Source organism: Schistocerca cancellata, chromosome 4 (genome assembly GCF_023864275.1).
Source record: "Schistocerca cancellata isolate TAMUIC-IGC-003103 chromosome 4, iqSchCanc2.1, whole genome shotgun sequence".
NCBI lineage: Eukaryota > Metazoa > Arthropoda > Insecta > Orthoptera > Acrididae > Schistocerca > Schistocerca cancellata.
In genome coordinates, this window is record NC_064629.1 from 770,081,487 (window position 1) to 770,098,648 (window position 17,162).

The 17,162-nt window shown below is 39.7% G+C and overlaps 1 protein-coding gene across 2 annotated transcripts in view; it reads left to right on the top strand.

Annotated features, from left to right (window-relative positions):
* LOC126184571 (RNA-binding protein 1-like) overlaps positions 1-17,162 on the top strand; it is a 39,210-nt gene that overhangs the window by 7,490 nt on the left and 14,558 nt on the right. The window contains exons 2-4 of one of the 2 annotated variants that reach the window (XM_049927000.1): positions 14,535-14,750; positions 14,823-14,903; positions 15,976-16,065. In XM_049927000.1, the coding sequence (XP_049782957.1) occupies positions 14,542-14,750; positions 14,823-14,903; positions 15,976-16,065 (380 nt within the window). In that variant the 5' untranslated portion in view covers positions 14,535-14,541. Of the gene's footprint in view, positions 1-14,534; positions 14,751-14,822; positions 14,904-15,161; positions 15,373-15,975; positions 16,066-17,162 lie in introns of those variants that run through there. The other variant, XM_049927001.1, reaches the window with a different exon arrangement.

Below are 17,162 nucleotides of genomic sequence, written 5' to 3' on the forward strand. Positions count from 1 at the left end.
GTAAATCTGGTTTCACTAGACATGGCCTGCACCTCAATAGGTATGGGAAGGGGAGGCTGGTGAAGCTTTTAGTTGACAGTGTAGTGGGTGGTGGTGGAATCACTCATGGAAAAATTCCTGTAGTAGTTAATAGCACCCTTTTTAGATTGAAGTCAGCTGATAGGTATACGTGCTTAAAGGAAGTCCCTCTAAGGGATCACCTTCAGAAAATGTCGTCTTTCTAAGTAGAGAAAGAATTAGCGTATTTCATCAAAATATAAGAGGTATTAGAGATAAAGTTAGTGAACTGCTTATAAATGTTCCTCTGAAATTTTTGGTATATTGTAGCACCACTTAAATTATTTGACAATTCAGAGTCTCCCTTTACCAGGACACGGATTAGCTGGCTGTTGAGTTCCTTGGGGGGTGGGGGAGTGGCTATGTACATAAAAGAGAGAGAGAGAGAGAGAGAGAGAGAGAGAGAAAAAACAGTATCCCATTTGAGTCCATAGACATATCATGGCACTGCACTGAACAGATATTTGAATGTTGTGCAGGGGCAGTTGAATTTAGGGAAACTAAATATCTAATTTTGTTTATAGGTCACCTAACTCTGACTTCAGGGCATTTCTGCTTAAGCTAGAGAGGGTTCTTGATTCACTTTATAGGAAGTACCAGAAATTGGTTACATGTGGTGACTCCAATATAAATTTTCTACATGATGGTACAAGAAAAAGGATGTTGGTATGTCTCCTAAACTCATATGATCTGATGCAGATTGTGTTTTTTTCCAACTAGGGTGCAGGGTAACAGTAGTACAGCCATAGACAATATTTTTATTCATTCTTCGTTACTAGATGGGCATTCTGTTAGTAAACGGGTGAATGACCTTTCAGACAATGGTGCACAGATTTTAACACTAAAAGGCTTTTGTAGTCAAACAAATGTCATACGATTGCAAACTATGTAGTTAATATAATCCAATGTCAGTGGAGAGTTTTTTAATCCTCATCAAGGAACAGGAGTGGTTGGATGTTTATTGTGGCAATAACGCATCTCGTGGTCGTGCGGTAGCATTCTCGCTTCCCATGCCCGGGTTCGATTCCCGGCGGGGTCAGGGATTTTCTCTGCCTTGTGATGGCTGGGTGTTGTGTGCTGTCCTTAGGTTAGTTAGGTTTAAGTAGTTCTAAGTTCTAGGGGACTTATGACCACAGCAGTTGAGTCCCATAGTGCTCAGAGCCATTTGAACCATTTTGTGGCAATAACATAGATGACAAATATAATGCTTTCCACAATACAGTTGTCATGCTGTTTGAGAGTTGCTTTCCACTAGAACATTCTAAATGGGGTACTAGCAGTAAAAGGTAGCCTGAGTAGCTGACTGGTGGGATAAGGATATTGTGTAGAACAAAGCAGGAACTATATCAAATGTAAGAAGTTGTCATGATCAAGCTATAGTTTCCCATTACAAACAGTACTGTAAGGTGCTTAACAATGTTATTAGGAAGGCAAGGGTATGTGGTACACAAACAGAATAGCTGGTTCAAATTAAAACCATATGGTCAGTTATGAAGGAAGTGTCTGGTCAGCAGCACAAGGTAGACGATATAAAGTCAGTTCCTAGTAAAATATTTCTGTTACTGATAAATCAGATATATGTACAGTATTTAACAATCATTTCCTGAGAATTGCTGGTGAATTAAATACAAATTTAGTCTCTGCAGGGAACCATGTAACTCTCTTGGCAAATGCCTTTCTAAGACTGATGTCTGAAATACTCCTCTGTGATACAGACAAGGGGGAGATTGAGTCAATAATTAAATTACTGAAGACTAAGGACTCTCATGGATATGATGGGAGTGCCTAGCAGAATATTAAAGTGCTGTGCTGCTCATGTTAGCCCTGTATTTAGCTATATTTGTAATTTTTCCTTTAGGAATAGTCAGTTTCCTGAACGATTACTCAGTAGTAAAGCAGCTTTATAAAAAGGGATAATGGAGACATTTTAGACCTATTTCTATGCCATCAGTGTTTTGCTAAAGTTATTGACCATGATTTGCTATCAAATGTACGGTTCGGTTTTAGAAGTCGTTTATCAGCTGAGAATGCTATATTCTCCTTTCTCTGTGATTTACTGGCTGGGTTAGACAAAAGGCTTCAAATGCTAGGCAGCTCTCCTGCGAACCTTGCAGAACTAGAGCTTCTGTAAAGTTTGGTAGGTAGGAGACAAGATACTGGCAGAAGTAAAGCTGTGAGGATGGGGCGTGAGTCGTGCTTGGGTAGCTCAGTTGGTAGAGCACTTGCCCGCGAAAGGCAAAGGTCCCGAGTTCGAGTCTTGGCCCGGCACACAGTTTTAATCTGCCAGGAAGTTTCTTACCTGGGATTCCGTTAGTAAATGTCACATTCATAAATAGTTTGTGATGATTGTGGATGAACCTGAAAGGAAGTCAAAATAAAATATCTTAACAGAGAATTTCAGCAGGTGCTTACTTATGATGGTAAGTAGTAGTCTGTTAAGATAGGAAATTTTTAATGAGAAAATGGAAGCTTATCATAAGTGCAAGACTTGGTTGGGTTGCACATTAAATAGTGGGGGGGGGGGGGGAGAGGGGGGAAGAGAGAGAATGGTAAATCTTGTTCATTTCCACTTGTATAGTGATATCCCTAAATTGGAAATGTCAGAGTATAGGTAATATTAGTTAACCTTCACAGTTAACACATTTCATGTATTTTATTTGTTTAGGACGTAATAAGTGTAACCTTTGAGAACTGGGTGAGGCTTTAAAGTGACAGTCTTGGTGAGAGAGTTCAAATGTGAATATGAAACAAATGTTGTGGGAACATATTGGTGTGTGTGTGTGTGGGGGGGGGGGGGGCAGCATTAGTTTGGTTTCATTCATTCATTCGTTTGTTTACATAAAGCTCTTGAGATTTGTGTTCAGCACTTTCAATTTAATGCAAATGCAGGTAAGGCGAAATAATTCCTACTTCGGTATCAGAAATGAAATATGTTTTCAACTATCCATAAATTGTATATAAACTAGAATTTGCCAGTAACCGTTCAGACTGAATTCTGAACTCACTAAATATGATAACTAATAAGACTAACTTGAAAGTACCAGAGAAAACAAATTTGCTCTACTTTTCCACAATCTGTGACTAACATAAGTACTAAAAGGAGACATTGATTTTATAGTAAAGGATGGTGCTTCTGAGAGGCACAAGGTAGCCTACAATTTAAAAATGTTGTCTGGTAGTGTTGCAGTTTTGTGTAGTAAAATAAATGTGTTACGAAAGTTCAAGAAGAAAACCATTTGTGTGACCAAAGCTTACAAATTACAGTTCAACAAAATTAAACACATGATTGGTGCTAAAGTTCATCAGTTACTCAGTATTTCTTATAGTCTCTGCGTAAAGATCTGATTGCAGTTTTTTCACAATTACGTATAAATAGTTATATAAGAAACCAACAACCAAGATTCTCGTAAGTGTAAATCATATTTCTTCCTAAACTGCATAAAGGTGGAATTCCAGTACACCCAGAAGTGTCATCCTTGTCTATTCCCCATTACTTACTAGGGAGAGAACTAGATTGCGTTCTCAGAAATTACAGAATTTGAACCTATGTTTTGTATCAAGAATTCCAAACCACCTATGGATGAAATTACATACTCTGGTCTTGCCCACTTCCAAACTAGTATCATTGGGTGGTACTGGAAACTGATTCTTGACCAAATAAGATGCAAAATTTGTATGTTTTAACATCAGCAAAGCCCTACAAATACTTTTGCCTTGTGTTCGCATTGACCTGCAGTGTGTTTCTGCCTGGGTGCCCAGAGGCAACGCAGCTCTGGCCAGGAATATGAAGGAAGGCAGTGGAAATGAGGAATTGCTGCCATCACATTTCTTACCACTAGCCAAGTTACAAGCAGAGATTTTCAAATGATCAGCGTGGATGGTTTCCTTAAAAGGCAATAAATGCATAAACCTGTTAGAGCACAGAGAAAATCCATAAGTTGCTTGTAATTCAACACGGTAGGGGTCAGATCTGAACTAATAGGAGTTGGAGGAAAGTCAGTTGAGAAATGAAGTAGAATGTTACTAATTTAGCGTGGACCTGAATGAAACACATGATCGAAGTAATTATTCTCCGTGAGTACCAAAGAGGCTTAGGCTATTTCTAAATTTTACATTTCACAATAAAGCTTTTACCCCAGGTTTTAAAATTAAGCACAAGCTCATTTATGAATTTTAAATTGAGCACAAAGATTTAAGTTATATGAGCCCAAGGAGGATCGTGAAATCAGTAGTTTCTCTTGACAGTGGAGTTAGGATTCAGCTTCGATGAATTTACAGCATGATGCAAAGTTCCTGATGATACTGGAGTAGATGAGGTGCAATCCACAAAATAATTTTCCAGTCTACTCTGATTCCTTAAGTCTCTACAGATCATTTAGCATATGCACCCAACAAACTGATCCAAAACATTCAGGACACACTTGACATATTAAAATTTCAATGGAAGAAGTATTATTCTGCTGGGTACCAGGCTATATGAGTCAAGGAAATGAGCAAGCTGACATGACAGCAAGGAACACTTACAACAAAAATAATTTATTGCCCAGTGCTGCCTCAGTAAGTGCTGTTGACTTGTTTAGAAGCAGTGTTAGTCAGTGGGAAAATGTATGCCTGGAGGTACCAAGTAGCAAATCAAGACTAGTGAAGTCCAGTTTGGGCATCTTAAACATAGTTTGCCACAAAGATAGAAAAAAGGTTTTAACACTTCTCTCCCAGATGCGCCAGTGGGAGGACCATACAGTGTGCAATGCCTTTTTTTTTATATTGGTGTCAGTGCTTCACGTTTTACTTGATTGCATTTTACACTCCTGGAAATTGAAATAAGAACACCGTGAATTCATTGTCCCAGGAAGGGGAAACTTTATTGACACATTCGTGGGGTCAGATACATCACATGATTGACAGAACCACAGGCACATAGACACAGGCAACAGAGCATGCACAATGTCGGCACTAGTACAGTGTATATCCACCTTTCGCAGCAATGCAGGCTGCTATTCTCCCATGGAGACGATCGTAGAGATGCTGGATGTAGTCCTGTGGAATGGCTTGCCATGCCATTTCCACCTGGCGCCTCAGTTGGACCAGCGTTCGTGCTGGACGTGCAGACCGCGTGAGACGACGCTTCATCCAGTCCCAAACATGCTCAATGGGGGACAGATCCGGAGATCTTGCTGGCCAGGGTAGTTGACTTACACCTTCTAGAGCACGTTGGGTGGCACGGGATACATGCGGACGTGCATTGTCCTGCTGGAACAGCAAGTTCCCTTGCCGGTCTAGGAATGGTAGAACGATGGGTTCGATGACGGTTTGGATGTACCGTGCAGTATTCAGTGTCCCCTCGACGATCACCAGTGGTGTACGGCCAGTGTAGGAGATCGCTCCCCACACCATGATGCCGGGTGTTGGCCCTGTGTGCCTCGGTCGTATGCAGTCCTGATTGTGGCGCTCACCTGCACGGCGCCAAACACGCATACGACCATCATTGGCACCAAGGCAGAAGCGACTCTCATCGCTGAAGACGACACGTCTCCATTCGTCCCTCCATTCACGCCTGTCGCGACACCACTGGAGGCGGGCTGCACGATGTTGGGGCGTGAGCGGAAGACGGCATAACGGTGTGCGGGACCGTAGCCCAGCTTCATGGAGACGGTTACGAATGGTCCTCGCCGATACCCCGGGAGCAACAGTGTCCCTAATTTGCTGGGAAGTGGCGGTGCGGTCCCCTACGGCACTGCGTAGGATCCTACGGTCTTGGCGTGCATCCGTGCGTCGCTGCGGCCCTGTCCCAGGTCGACGGGCACGTGCACCTTCCGCCGACCACTGGCGACAACATCGATGTACTGTGGAGACCTCACGCCCCACGTGTTGAGCAATTCGGCGGTACGTCCACCCGGCCTCCCGCATGCCCACTATACGCCCTCGCTCAAAGTCCGTCAACTGCACATACGGTTCACGTCCACGCTGTTGCGGCATGCTACCAGTGTTAGACTGCGATGGAGCTCCGTATGCCACGGCAAACTGGCTGACACTGACGGCGGTGGTGCACAAATGCTGCGCAGCTAGCGCCATTCGACGGCCAACACCGCGGTTCCTGGTGTGTCCGCTGTGCCGTGCGTGTGATCATTGCTTGTACAGCCCTCTCGCAGTGTCCGGAGCAAGTATGGTGGGTCTGACACATCGGTGTCAATGTGTTCTTTTTTCCATTTCCAGGAGTGTATATTGCACGAGGGCAGCAGTTTTTCTTGATGTGCATTTCTGGGCTGTTGTAAAACAATGAGAACAGTGTGGAACAATTTTCTTTTATCAGAGGTCATGTTCAAATTGCTGGTTAGCTTATATTAGAATGTGACAGTGGAAGGAGTTAACCCAGGCAATATTAATCACCAGGTGGTGGCCATATACAGGGAAGATGCTGTGTAAGGGTCAGTACGAAAGTGACATGCCCATTTTCATAAAGCTGGGAGTGTTTGAATGATGACCTGAGACCATGCCAGGTGAACATGGTAATGACAGCTGAACTCATCAAAAAGATGAACAGTCTGGTGAGACACACCTGTAAGGTCACACACAGTCTGATGGAAAAGTTCAAATGGGAGTGGCTTGAGCATCCGCCCCACTGCCCGGACATGTCACCTTGTGTCTTCCATTTGTTTGGTCTGCGAAAAGAAAATCTCAAAGGGAAGTGCTTCAACTTGGACGAAGAACTGAAGGACGCAGTGAAGGACTGGCTCCTGTCATAGTTACAGGAATTCTGGGAACAGGGAATCCTTCAGCTCATGAAACAATAGGCTAGTTTTGCTCATGCGTCTGGTGATTACTTTTGAGTAGAGACTTCAGTTATACCCACAGTGTGGTTTCGTATCTTTCATTTTGAACACCCCCTCACAGTTTAATAAAAGTGTGAGAAAAGGACATGCATGCTGTCATAAGTGATTTTTTAATAATCCATTGTAATATATTGATAAGCAACTTCTGTCAGTGTTGAATCAATATACTCATTACATTTGCTGTTTAACTGAATTTCAGGTCAGTTGTGTGTACAGTTCCACTTAACAGTCAATCTTTTTCCATGCACACCTCATTTTTATGGTTTTCAGATTATTTTGATCTTTCTTTTCATCTGTTTCTTGGGCTTGATTTCTCTCTACTTCTATATTTTTACAGTGGTGCTGAAGGTTTGTCATCTTGATTTACGTGCAGATCTTATGGCTGTTATTGTGTTGTATAAATTACCAGCTTTTTGAAAAGGCTTGGTCGTCTTGAATTGTCTAATTTTTGTTGCATTGTTTGTTTTGTCCAAGTCATTTAGATCTAAGATTTGGGGTTTTTGGGTACTGTAAGTCATTTTATTGAATTATAAACAATTACTGGCAATATGTTTGTTTGCAGTTATGTGGCTGTCGAAGAGATTTTCCTGAGAAACTAAGTTTTTTAATTTATGGTTGGTTGGTTGGTTTGGGGAAGGAGACCAAACAGCGTGGTCATTGGTCTCATCGGATTAGGAAAGGATTGGGAAGGAAGTCGGCCGTGCCCTTTCAGAGGAACCATCCCGGCATTTGCCTGCAGTGATTTAGGGAAATCATGGAAAACCTAAATCAGGATGGCCGGACGCGGGATTGAACCGTCGTCCTCCCGAATGCGAGTCCAGTGTGCTAACCACTGCGCCACCCCGCTCGGTTTAATTTATGTATTACATTTTTTGTGTACCTAAAGTTAATTATTGGTATGCTTCTTCTTATAATCTTCTGTAGAATGAAAGATGTATGTCAACAGATTGTTATATTATTCAAGATTGGAGAAAGTTGAGTGGTCTGCTTGTTGGGCTGTATTAATCATTCTCTGGCTTATTGTCTTTGCTTTATACTCCTCGTAATTTGTTTTTGTGTTATATCTTAGAGCAGAATTTTCTTTGCTGCTTCTGTTCATTCTCTTGTTTTCAGTTTTGCATTTGAAAAGTGATAGGTGTGTGAGCATTGTCATAATTGGTTTTCTATGTATCCTTCCTGCGTGTTGTAAGTCTGCTTCCTCAACAGCACAGATTTTATTAAACACAACTTAATTACAGTTAAATTATGGAAAGTAGTAGTTCATGACACTTCTAGAAACACAACAAAAGATGTCAGGAGGTCCAAGACCTTGAGGTCAGTACAGTACTTTGAAACTTTGTTGATTAATTCACACATCATTGAGGTCACTGTAGTTCATCCGAGAAATTCTCGGGTACAGTCAACCCTTTCAGTGCTCCCATTTACTGTCAGTTCATTCACTGAAAATGCAATGATCAGTTAAACGGTGAGCAAAGGCAGTCCTGCATTAGGCAGGCAGGCAGGCAAATCTGCGCGCCAGGAAAATGGAATCACTAAGTAGTAATAAAGTCCAAATAAAAACTCAGAAGTAAACTTCTTAGTAAAGGGTGCTCATCAATAAATACACCAGATTGCTTGCTGTGAACATCAGCTGATCGACAAGTGAGCCCATGGGAGTCTGCTGCCACCTTGAAATCAGCTATTGATGTTTTGCCTTGTGAATGGGGCAAGTGTGTCCTGTGCCATGCATAATGACCTTGCTATTTGCTTGCATGTTGTTGTTGTTGTTGTTGTTGTTGTTGTTGTTGTTGTTGTTGTGGTGGTTGTGGTCTTCAGTCCTGAGACTGGTTTGATGCAGCTCTCCATGCTACTCCATCCTGTGCAAGCTTTTTCATCTCCCAGTACTTACTGCAACCTACATCCTTCTGAATGTTTAGTGTATTCATTTCTTGGTCGCCCTCTACGATTTTTACCCTCCACACTGCCCTCGAGTACTAAATTGGTGATCCCTTGATGCCTCGGAAAATGTCCTACCAGCCGATCCCTTCTTCTAGTCAAGTTGTGCCACAAACTTCTCTTCTCCCCAATCTTCAATTATTATATGATCTACCCATCTAACCTTCAGCATTCTTCTGTAGCACCACATTTCGAAAGCTTCTATTCTCTTTTTGTCCAAAGTAGTTATCGTCCATGTTTTACTTCCATACATGGCTACCCTCCATACAAATACTTTCAGAAACGACTTACTGGCACTTAAATCTGTACTCGATGTTAACAAACTTCTCTTCTTCAGAAACGCTTTCCTTGCCATTGCCACTCTACATTTTATATCCTCTCTACTTCAACCATCATCAGTTATTTTGCTCCCCAAATAGCAAAACTCCTTTACTACATTAAGTGTCTCATTCTGTAATCTAATTCCCTCAGCATCACCCGAGTTAACTCGACTACATTCCATTGTCCTCGTTTTGCTTTTGTTGATGCTCATCTTATATCTTCCTTTCAAGACACTGTCCATTCAGTTCAACTGCTTTTCCAAGTCCTTTGCTGTCTCTGACAGAATTACAATGTCATCGGCGAAGCTTGAAGTTTTTATTTCTTCTCCATGGATTTTAGTTCCTACTCCGAATTTTTCTTTTGTTTCCTTCACTGCTTGCTCAATATACAGATTGAATAACATTGGGGATAGGCTACAACCCTGTCTCACTCCCTTCCCAACCACTGCTTCCCTTTCATGTCCCACAACTCTTATAACTGCCATCTGGTTTCTGTACAAATTGTAAATAGCCTTTCGCTCCCTGTATTTTACCCCCACCACCTTCAGAATTTGAAAGAGAGCATTCCAGTCAACATTGTCAAAAGCTTTCTCTAAGTCTACAAATGCTAGAAACGTATGTTTGCCTTTCCTTAATCTAGCTTCTAAGGTAAGTCGTAGGGTCAGTATTGCCTCACGTGTTCCAGTATTTCTACGGAATCCAAACTGATCTTCCCCGAGGTCGGCTTCTACCAGTTTTTCCATTCGTCTGTAAAGAATTTGCGTTAGTATTTTGCAGCTGTGACATATTAAACTGATTGTTCGGTAATTTTCACATCTGTCAACACCTGCTTTTTTTGGGATTGGAATTATTATATTCTTCTTGAAGTCTGAGGGTATTTCGCCTGTCTCATACATCTTGCTCACCAGATGGTAGAGTTTTGTCAGGACTGGCTCTCCCAAGGCCGTCAATAGTTCTAATGGAATGTTGTCTACTCCCGGGGCCTTGGTTCGACTGAGGTCTTTCAGTGCTCTGTCAAACTCTTCACGCAGTATCGTATCTCACATTTCCACTTCCATTTACATGATATTGTCCTCAAGTACATTGCCCTTGTATAGACCCTCTATATACTCCTTCCACCTTTCTGCTTTCCCTTCTTTGCTTAGAACTGGGTTTCCATCTGAGCTCTTGATATTCATAGAAGTGGTTCTCTTTTCTCCAAAGCTCTCTTTAATTTTCCTGTAGGCAGTATCTATCTTACCCCTAGTGAGATAAGCCTCTACATCCTTACATTTGTCCTCTAGCCATCCCTGCTTAGCCATTTTGCAATTCCTGTCGATCTCATTTTTGAGACATTTGTATTCCTTTTTGCCTGCTTCATTTACTGCATTTTTATATTTTCTCCTTTCATCAATTAAATTCAATATTTCTTCTGTTACCCAAGGATTTCTACTAGCCCTCGTCTTTTTACCTACTTTATCCTCTGCTGCCTTCACTACTTCATCCCTCAGACCTACCCATTATTCTTCTGTTGTATTTCTTTCCCCCATTCCTGTCAATTGTTCCCTTATGCTCTCCCTGTAACTCTGTACAACCTCTGATTTAGTCGGTTTATCCAGGTCCCATCTCCTTAAATTCCCACCTTTTTGCAGTTTGTTCAGTTTTATTCTACAGTTCATAACCAATAGATTGTAGTCAGAGTCCACATCTGCCCCTTGAAATGTCTTACAATTTAAAACCTTGTTCCTAAATCTCTGTCTTACCATTATATAATCTATCTGAAACCTGACAGTATCTCCAGGCTTCTTGCATGTATACAACCTTCTTTTATGATTCTTGAACCAAGTGTTAGCTATGATTAAGTTGTGCTCTGTGCAAAATTCTATCAGGCGGCGTCCTCTCTTATTTCTTAGCCCCAATCCATATTCACCTACTACGTTTCCTTCTCTCCCATTTCCTACTACCGAATTCCAGTCACCCATGACTATTAAATTTTCGCCTCCCTTCACTATCTGAATAATTTCCTTTATCTCGTTATACATTGTTGCATAATTGTTTCAAATTATCCAGCAGGACTAAGAGTATGCATGTTTTTGGGTTTCTATGGAATAGTAGTGATACGGTTAGAGGCATAGTGATCTATCCTGTTTTCATATTCTCATTTTGATGTTGAAGTTCAAAAATTGTTTGTAGCAGAATTGAAGGTGTGAGGGTGGATAATGATTTGTGCCACTTCCTAAAACACTTAAATAGTATTTTGTGGATAAAGTACTCATTTAATTTATATAAAGAAGAGTATTAAAATTTTGAAGGTAGGTTTGAAAGTAAGCCAGCAAATCTGTAGCCAATGTATTAATCATGTCTCCATAGAGTCGCTCACTAACTGGTTAGTCACTGTAGTATTTCATCCAATATCAGTGATACACAGTTGCCAACATTCTCTTGTAGACACAGGCCCACAAAAGTCAGGGTTTGAAACTAGTTGTAGCACAGAATTTTAATGTGTTAGGATTTTAAACACTCATTCTACTGCAAAGTGAAAGATATGTTACATAGGACTCTGTTTTATTTAGTGTTTGTAATTAATTGCTTCCTTGAGAGCTGTTTGAATCTTGTAGCTTTAAGGGGACACAGTCACAAACAGGCTAAAAAAATTGATTTTTTTTTTCCTAGTCTTAATCTATGCTCCAATTATTTGCCTACAAAATGCCGTTTGTTTCATACAAATCTGATTATTAGATTCGGAGTTATTAATTTGTTCGTGAAGCATGGTAACTAGCGCCACGTCCATTTTTGCTGTGTCTTGCGCAGTAGTCAGCATTGGCTGTAGTACAACAATCATTTATGTTCCATGGATATAAATACTCTATTTGGGTTGCAAGAGAGAATTGTTATTCTGATGTTTGCCAGCTAGTCTGCATTGTCGACTATTGTTTGTCAGTTTCTTCATCCTAGTTGTTTTTCGTTTTGGTGATACAAATGTAATGCTTTTGTGAAACATTATAACACAACGGGTAGAATAAGGAAGTTTGGATATAAGCCTAAGTTTCGTGGAAATAAATATGTAATAATAAACTGCGAAACTGCTAGTTTTGAACAGAGGGCAGAAAATGATATTGTCAATGCGAGTGTCAGTGCTTCAAGTAAGAAGCTTCTAGGTGCTGCCGGTTTTCCAAGTGCCTCTCAAATGTGTGACAATGCAATATGTGGTGTGAACAGTGTTTCTGTTGTTAGTGACACAAACATTCTGATCTCCATGACGTTATTACATGAACTTATCGAAAAACACACAAATTGTAAAAACTGTGGTGGAAACGTTACTTTGCACGAAGATGTGGTGGAAACCGAGGGAATTGTTTGTAATTTAATTTTGACATGTTTGGAATGTAGCTGTACTGCCAATACAATGTCATCCCACGTAACAAGAAGCAGATTGTATGAAAACAGTATAAGATTAGTGTACGCACTTAAATCTATTGGAAAAGGGCGAAGTGCAGGTGCTGTTCTTTGTGCAGTGATGAACATTCCTCCACCTCCAAGAAAGTTTGATGTTTACAACAAGACTATGGGTGCAGTTGTAGCTGAGGTAAGTGAATCTACAATGTTGAAAGCAGCCAAAGAAGCAGTTCAGTTGAATGATACGAAATCTGACCCAAGGCAAATTTCTGCTGGTTTTGATGTTAGTTGGCAGAAACGTGGGCATACATCCCTACATCCCTAAATGGCATTGTGTCAGCAACTTCTTTTGATACTGGGAAGGTTCTGGATATTGAAATTATTACTAAGTTCTGTGACATCTGCAGAAAAAAATCCCACTATACAACGTGTGCAAAAAGGACTATGATGATGGTTCTAGTGGAGGCATGGAAGTGGCTGGTGTTGCTAACATTTTCAAAAGGCCTGTGCAGTCAAGAGGTATCCTCTATACAGACTATCTTGGGGACGGGGACAGTAAGGCTTATCAGAAAGTGGTAGAAGATAAACCCTATGGGCCTAGAGTCAAAATTAATAAACTGGAAGGTATAGGACATGTACCGAAAAGAATGGGATCACGACTTCTAAAGACATGTAAGGAAAAAAGTTAGATGGTAAAGGGGGCCTGACAAAGGCTGAACTAGACAGGATCCAGACTTAATATGGTATGGCCATTAGAAATAACTGCAACAATGTAGAAGCAATGAGGAGAGCCATCTGGGCTATATTCTTTCATAAAATTCCAACAGATGAGGAACCACAACATAACCTTTGCCCACAGGGACCTGACAGCTGGTGCAAATTCAACAACCCCGCTACCTCTTCCAGCTATAAGCACAAACATTCAATTCCAGAAAAAATTCTGCTAGCTGTGAAACCCATTTTCAGAGATCTTAGCCAACAAGAACTCTTGAAAAAGTGTCTCCATGGAAAAATTCAAACCCCAAATGAAAGTTTGAATTCTGTCGTTTGGACAAGGTTACCAAAATCTGTTTTCGTTAGAAAAGAAACACTAAATTTGGTGTTCATGATGCAGTGATGTGCTTCAATGCTGGTGTGTCAAAGAAGACTGATGTATTAAGACTCTTGGGAACAAAGGATGATATCAATACTGAAAGGGGACTGAAAAATATTGACATGGACCGTATCCGTTATGCTGATATTTCTGCAGGAAATGCTACCAAGGAGGCCAGGATAGCCAGAAGATAGAAAAAAAGAAGATAAAGATCAAGAAGCTGAGCCACAGTAGAGCCCTGGAATGTTTTAAAAGTGTGTCTGTATGACATTGTACATTACTTTCTTGCATGTACAACTTTAATACCATTTTTCTCAAAACTACATTTTTTGACCTTCTGGTACACTTTTCTCAAAAACTATGACTGCTACAGACATCAGACTTACAGTATCTCTTGTTAATACAACGATGATTAATTACATAAAAAAATAGACCAGTAGTGATAAAAAGAACAGATTTACAAGCTCCAAGATGTTTAGAAAAGTTTTAATTTTTTGTCTTATAGAACAAAAAAAAATGATTACTCATGAAATATATAAAATACATTAACCATTTTTTATGTGATTTGAGAATGATGTTTCAGCTGTACACTGTAAAAGTTTCAGGTCTTTATCTCCATTAGTTACTTCAGAAAGTGTACCTGATGTTTGCTCGTTTTAGCATTGTTTCCTTATGGGAGTTCCCTCGCGACTGTGTCCCCTTAAGTTCAGATGGAAACATTTTCCAGACGTGCACTAGGAGTTAACTTCAGATGTTAGCTTACATAATTCTTGACAGCTACTTGCAAGCAGGAGAAATTGAATATCTGAAATACTGATATAATGTTACTTTTGAAAACCTCAGTAATATTTGATTTTATGCAAACAGTTTTGTTACAGTGATTTTAGCTCACTTAATGTACATATCTTAAATTGCAATTTTCAGGTCGACCATGTCAAGATACCGTGAATGGGACCTTTCTTGCAAAGTTTATGTAGGTAATTTAGGCAGCAGTGCTTCAAAATATGAAATTGAGGCTGCCTTCAGCAAATATGGTCCTCTGAGAGATGTCTGGGTTGCTAGGAATCCACCTGGCTTTGCATTTGTTGAATTTGAAGATCCAAGAGATGCTGAAGATGCAGTGAGAGGCCTCGATGGCATGTAAGTTAATATTGCATTTATTAACTAGTTACTAAAATTGAATCAAATATTTAAGTAATATTGATGTTGCAGGAGGCTGTGTGGAACACGCGTGAGAGTTGAGATGTCGACTGGACGTAGTCGACGAGGCGGTAGTTGGAGGGGTCGGTCAAGGTAAAGCCTGTTGCTACTAATTTTTTTATTTGAGACATACCTATTAAAAATACAAATATTACATGATTGAAATGTTTGATTACATTGTGTGCATAATTCCATTTGTTACATTATCTTCTCATTGGTTTTTAAATGTTAAATTTTTTACCATAGAAAGTTAGCAAATTTTGGGTAAGTTTTTAACAGAAGTGAACTGATAGCGGGATGTTCTGGACAAGAGGTGGTGACATATTTATGATGATGTGGCACAATTTCCAGGGCTCACTCTTCTCCTTCTGATCTACCACCTCGTGCTCCAGACACCCTGATCTTCATGTTTTTGCTACCAACATGACGGGTCAACCAAACAACTTCCCCATATGAATGCTTCGCTCAGCTCGTCACGACGCAACGTGCACGTGTGCTACCCTTCTCAACCGGTTAGGCATAAAATTATGTGTGGCAGTTAACACCGATAATCAAAACCGACAGCCTTCCACTACCACCATTCCATGGAAAACCTGCCCAACCAACGCTGGCTGGGTTTTGTCCAACCTTCAACACAACATTCTGTCATCAATTGTCACCGGCACAACAATTGCAGCTTCTCATCTGCCCAACTTATCTTCTGTTGTCATGTAAGCTTACTTGCTTGCCCAGTTAAATGCAGTCTGGTATATAATCATAAATTAAACTTCATATGTTATTAAATTATAATGCAAGTAGATGATTACTTTCACTTGATAAAACTTCATATAGATTTTTGAAATTTAAATTTGTATGTTTGAACTATGTTAGCTGTGATCTAAAAAGTTAGGTTTTCTGCATGAATAAGCAGTTAAAATTTTTACAGTACAAATAATGATTAAAAAATTAAAATGACTGAGTCTAATAATTAGTTTTTCACCTAGGAGACTTTTTTATTTGATCTGTTTGTGAAGATAAAACAGTATGGTAATTGCGATTAGTTTGCCAGTCAGACTGCAGATTTTCATGCTTCAGTAATTATACCCTTATTGTAATTAGTGTTTATGGAATAGAATGATTGATGTTGTTAAAATATTTTGAGTGTTAATCTTGTTTTGTCTTGCAGGTCTAGGTCTCCTCGAAGGCGTTCTTACAGTCGGTCAAGATCTCGAAGTCGTTCACCTAGACGATCCCGATCACTTTCCAGGGACAGGAGGTTAGTCACTGATAGAATATGTATAGCTGTGGTAAGGCAGTATTCAGAAAATTACCTCTGGTGGGTTAGAAATATACAACAGTGCTAAAAGAAAAATTACTAGAAAGTCCTAAAATTACACCTACATGTTACTTTATTTATGCAACTGTCACCATGCATTATGCGTTTCTGATGTCCTGAGCCATTATCGTAATCAATGCAATGAGAACTAAACCATTTTTTCATGTTCATGAAAAGATGGAAATTACTTTGAAACTCCAAAAATTTCTTAGGTAATGTCACATCCTGCACTCTCAAAAACATAATTTTATTTTATGGTAATTTGTCAATTAGTTGAGAAATGATACTTAACTCTGTGTTATGTAGGAAAATACTATACAAAGGTGTAGATATAATTTAGTATATTTTAACTAACCAGTATTTTATTTAAATGTTAGCTCTTACAACCAAGTCTATACTGCTTTGTTGTTACATTGCCTAAGATGTCTGGAGGTAGAAAAGTAACTTCAAAGCTGTCTTTGTGATTGAATTAGCACACTCCATATTCAGTCATTGGTGTGGTTGGAGATACAGCTAGTAAGTTGGCATGAGGTTTTATTTACTAATCTACAAGGCTGCACAGAAAATGTTAGCTTTGTTAATACACACATTTTTGTAACTTATTTCGAATTTTGGAACAAGAATTACGAAACGCACTTTTAACAGTAAGTTAATCAATTTACAGGTAATTGATGTTTGGAGAAAAATACGGAATAATATGGACAAATATGTAAAAGCAGCTTTTTAACTGTGTTGATGCACTTAGTGCAATGTCTGTACTTTTTACATTCCACTCAGCCTCAGAAAATAACTTTTTTGCACCTGTATAGGCTGCATGTAGAAGTAGGGTGCACCTAAACTTTTGACAAGCGATCACAGTAAAAAGTAAATCTCAAATATAGGCCGCACTACTAAATTTATGAGGAAGTTTAATTACACAGTAATTAGGGTTGCATCTCTCTCCTTCCCCTTCTTAAATGCTTGCATAACTACAGTGTGACTATTAAGTTGTCGAAATAGAACAGCTTTTCTAAAATCGGTTAGTCATTTAATTGTGT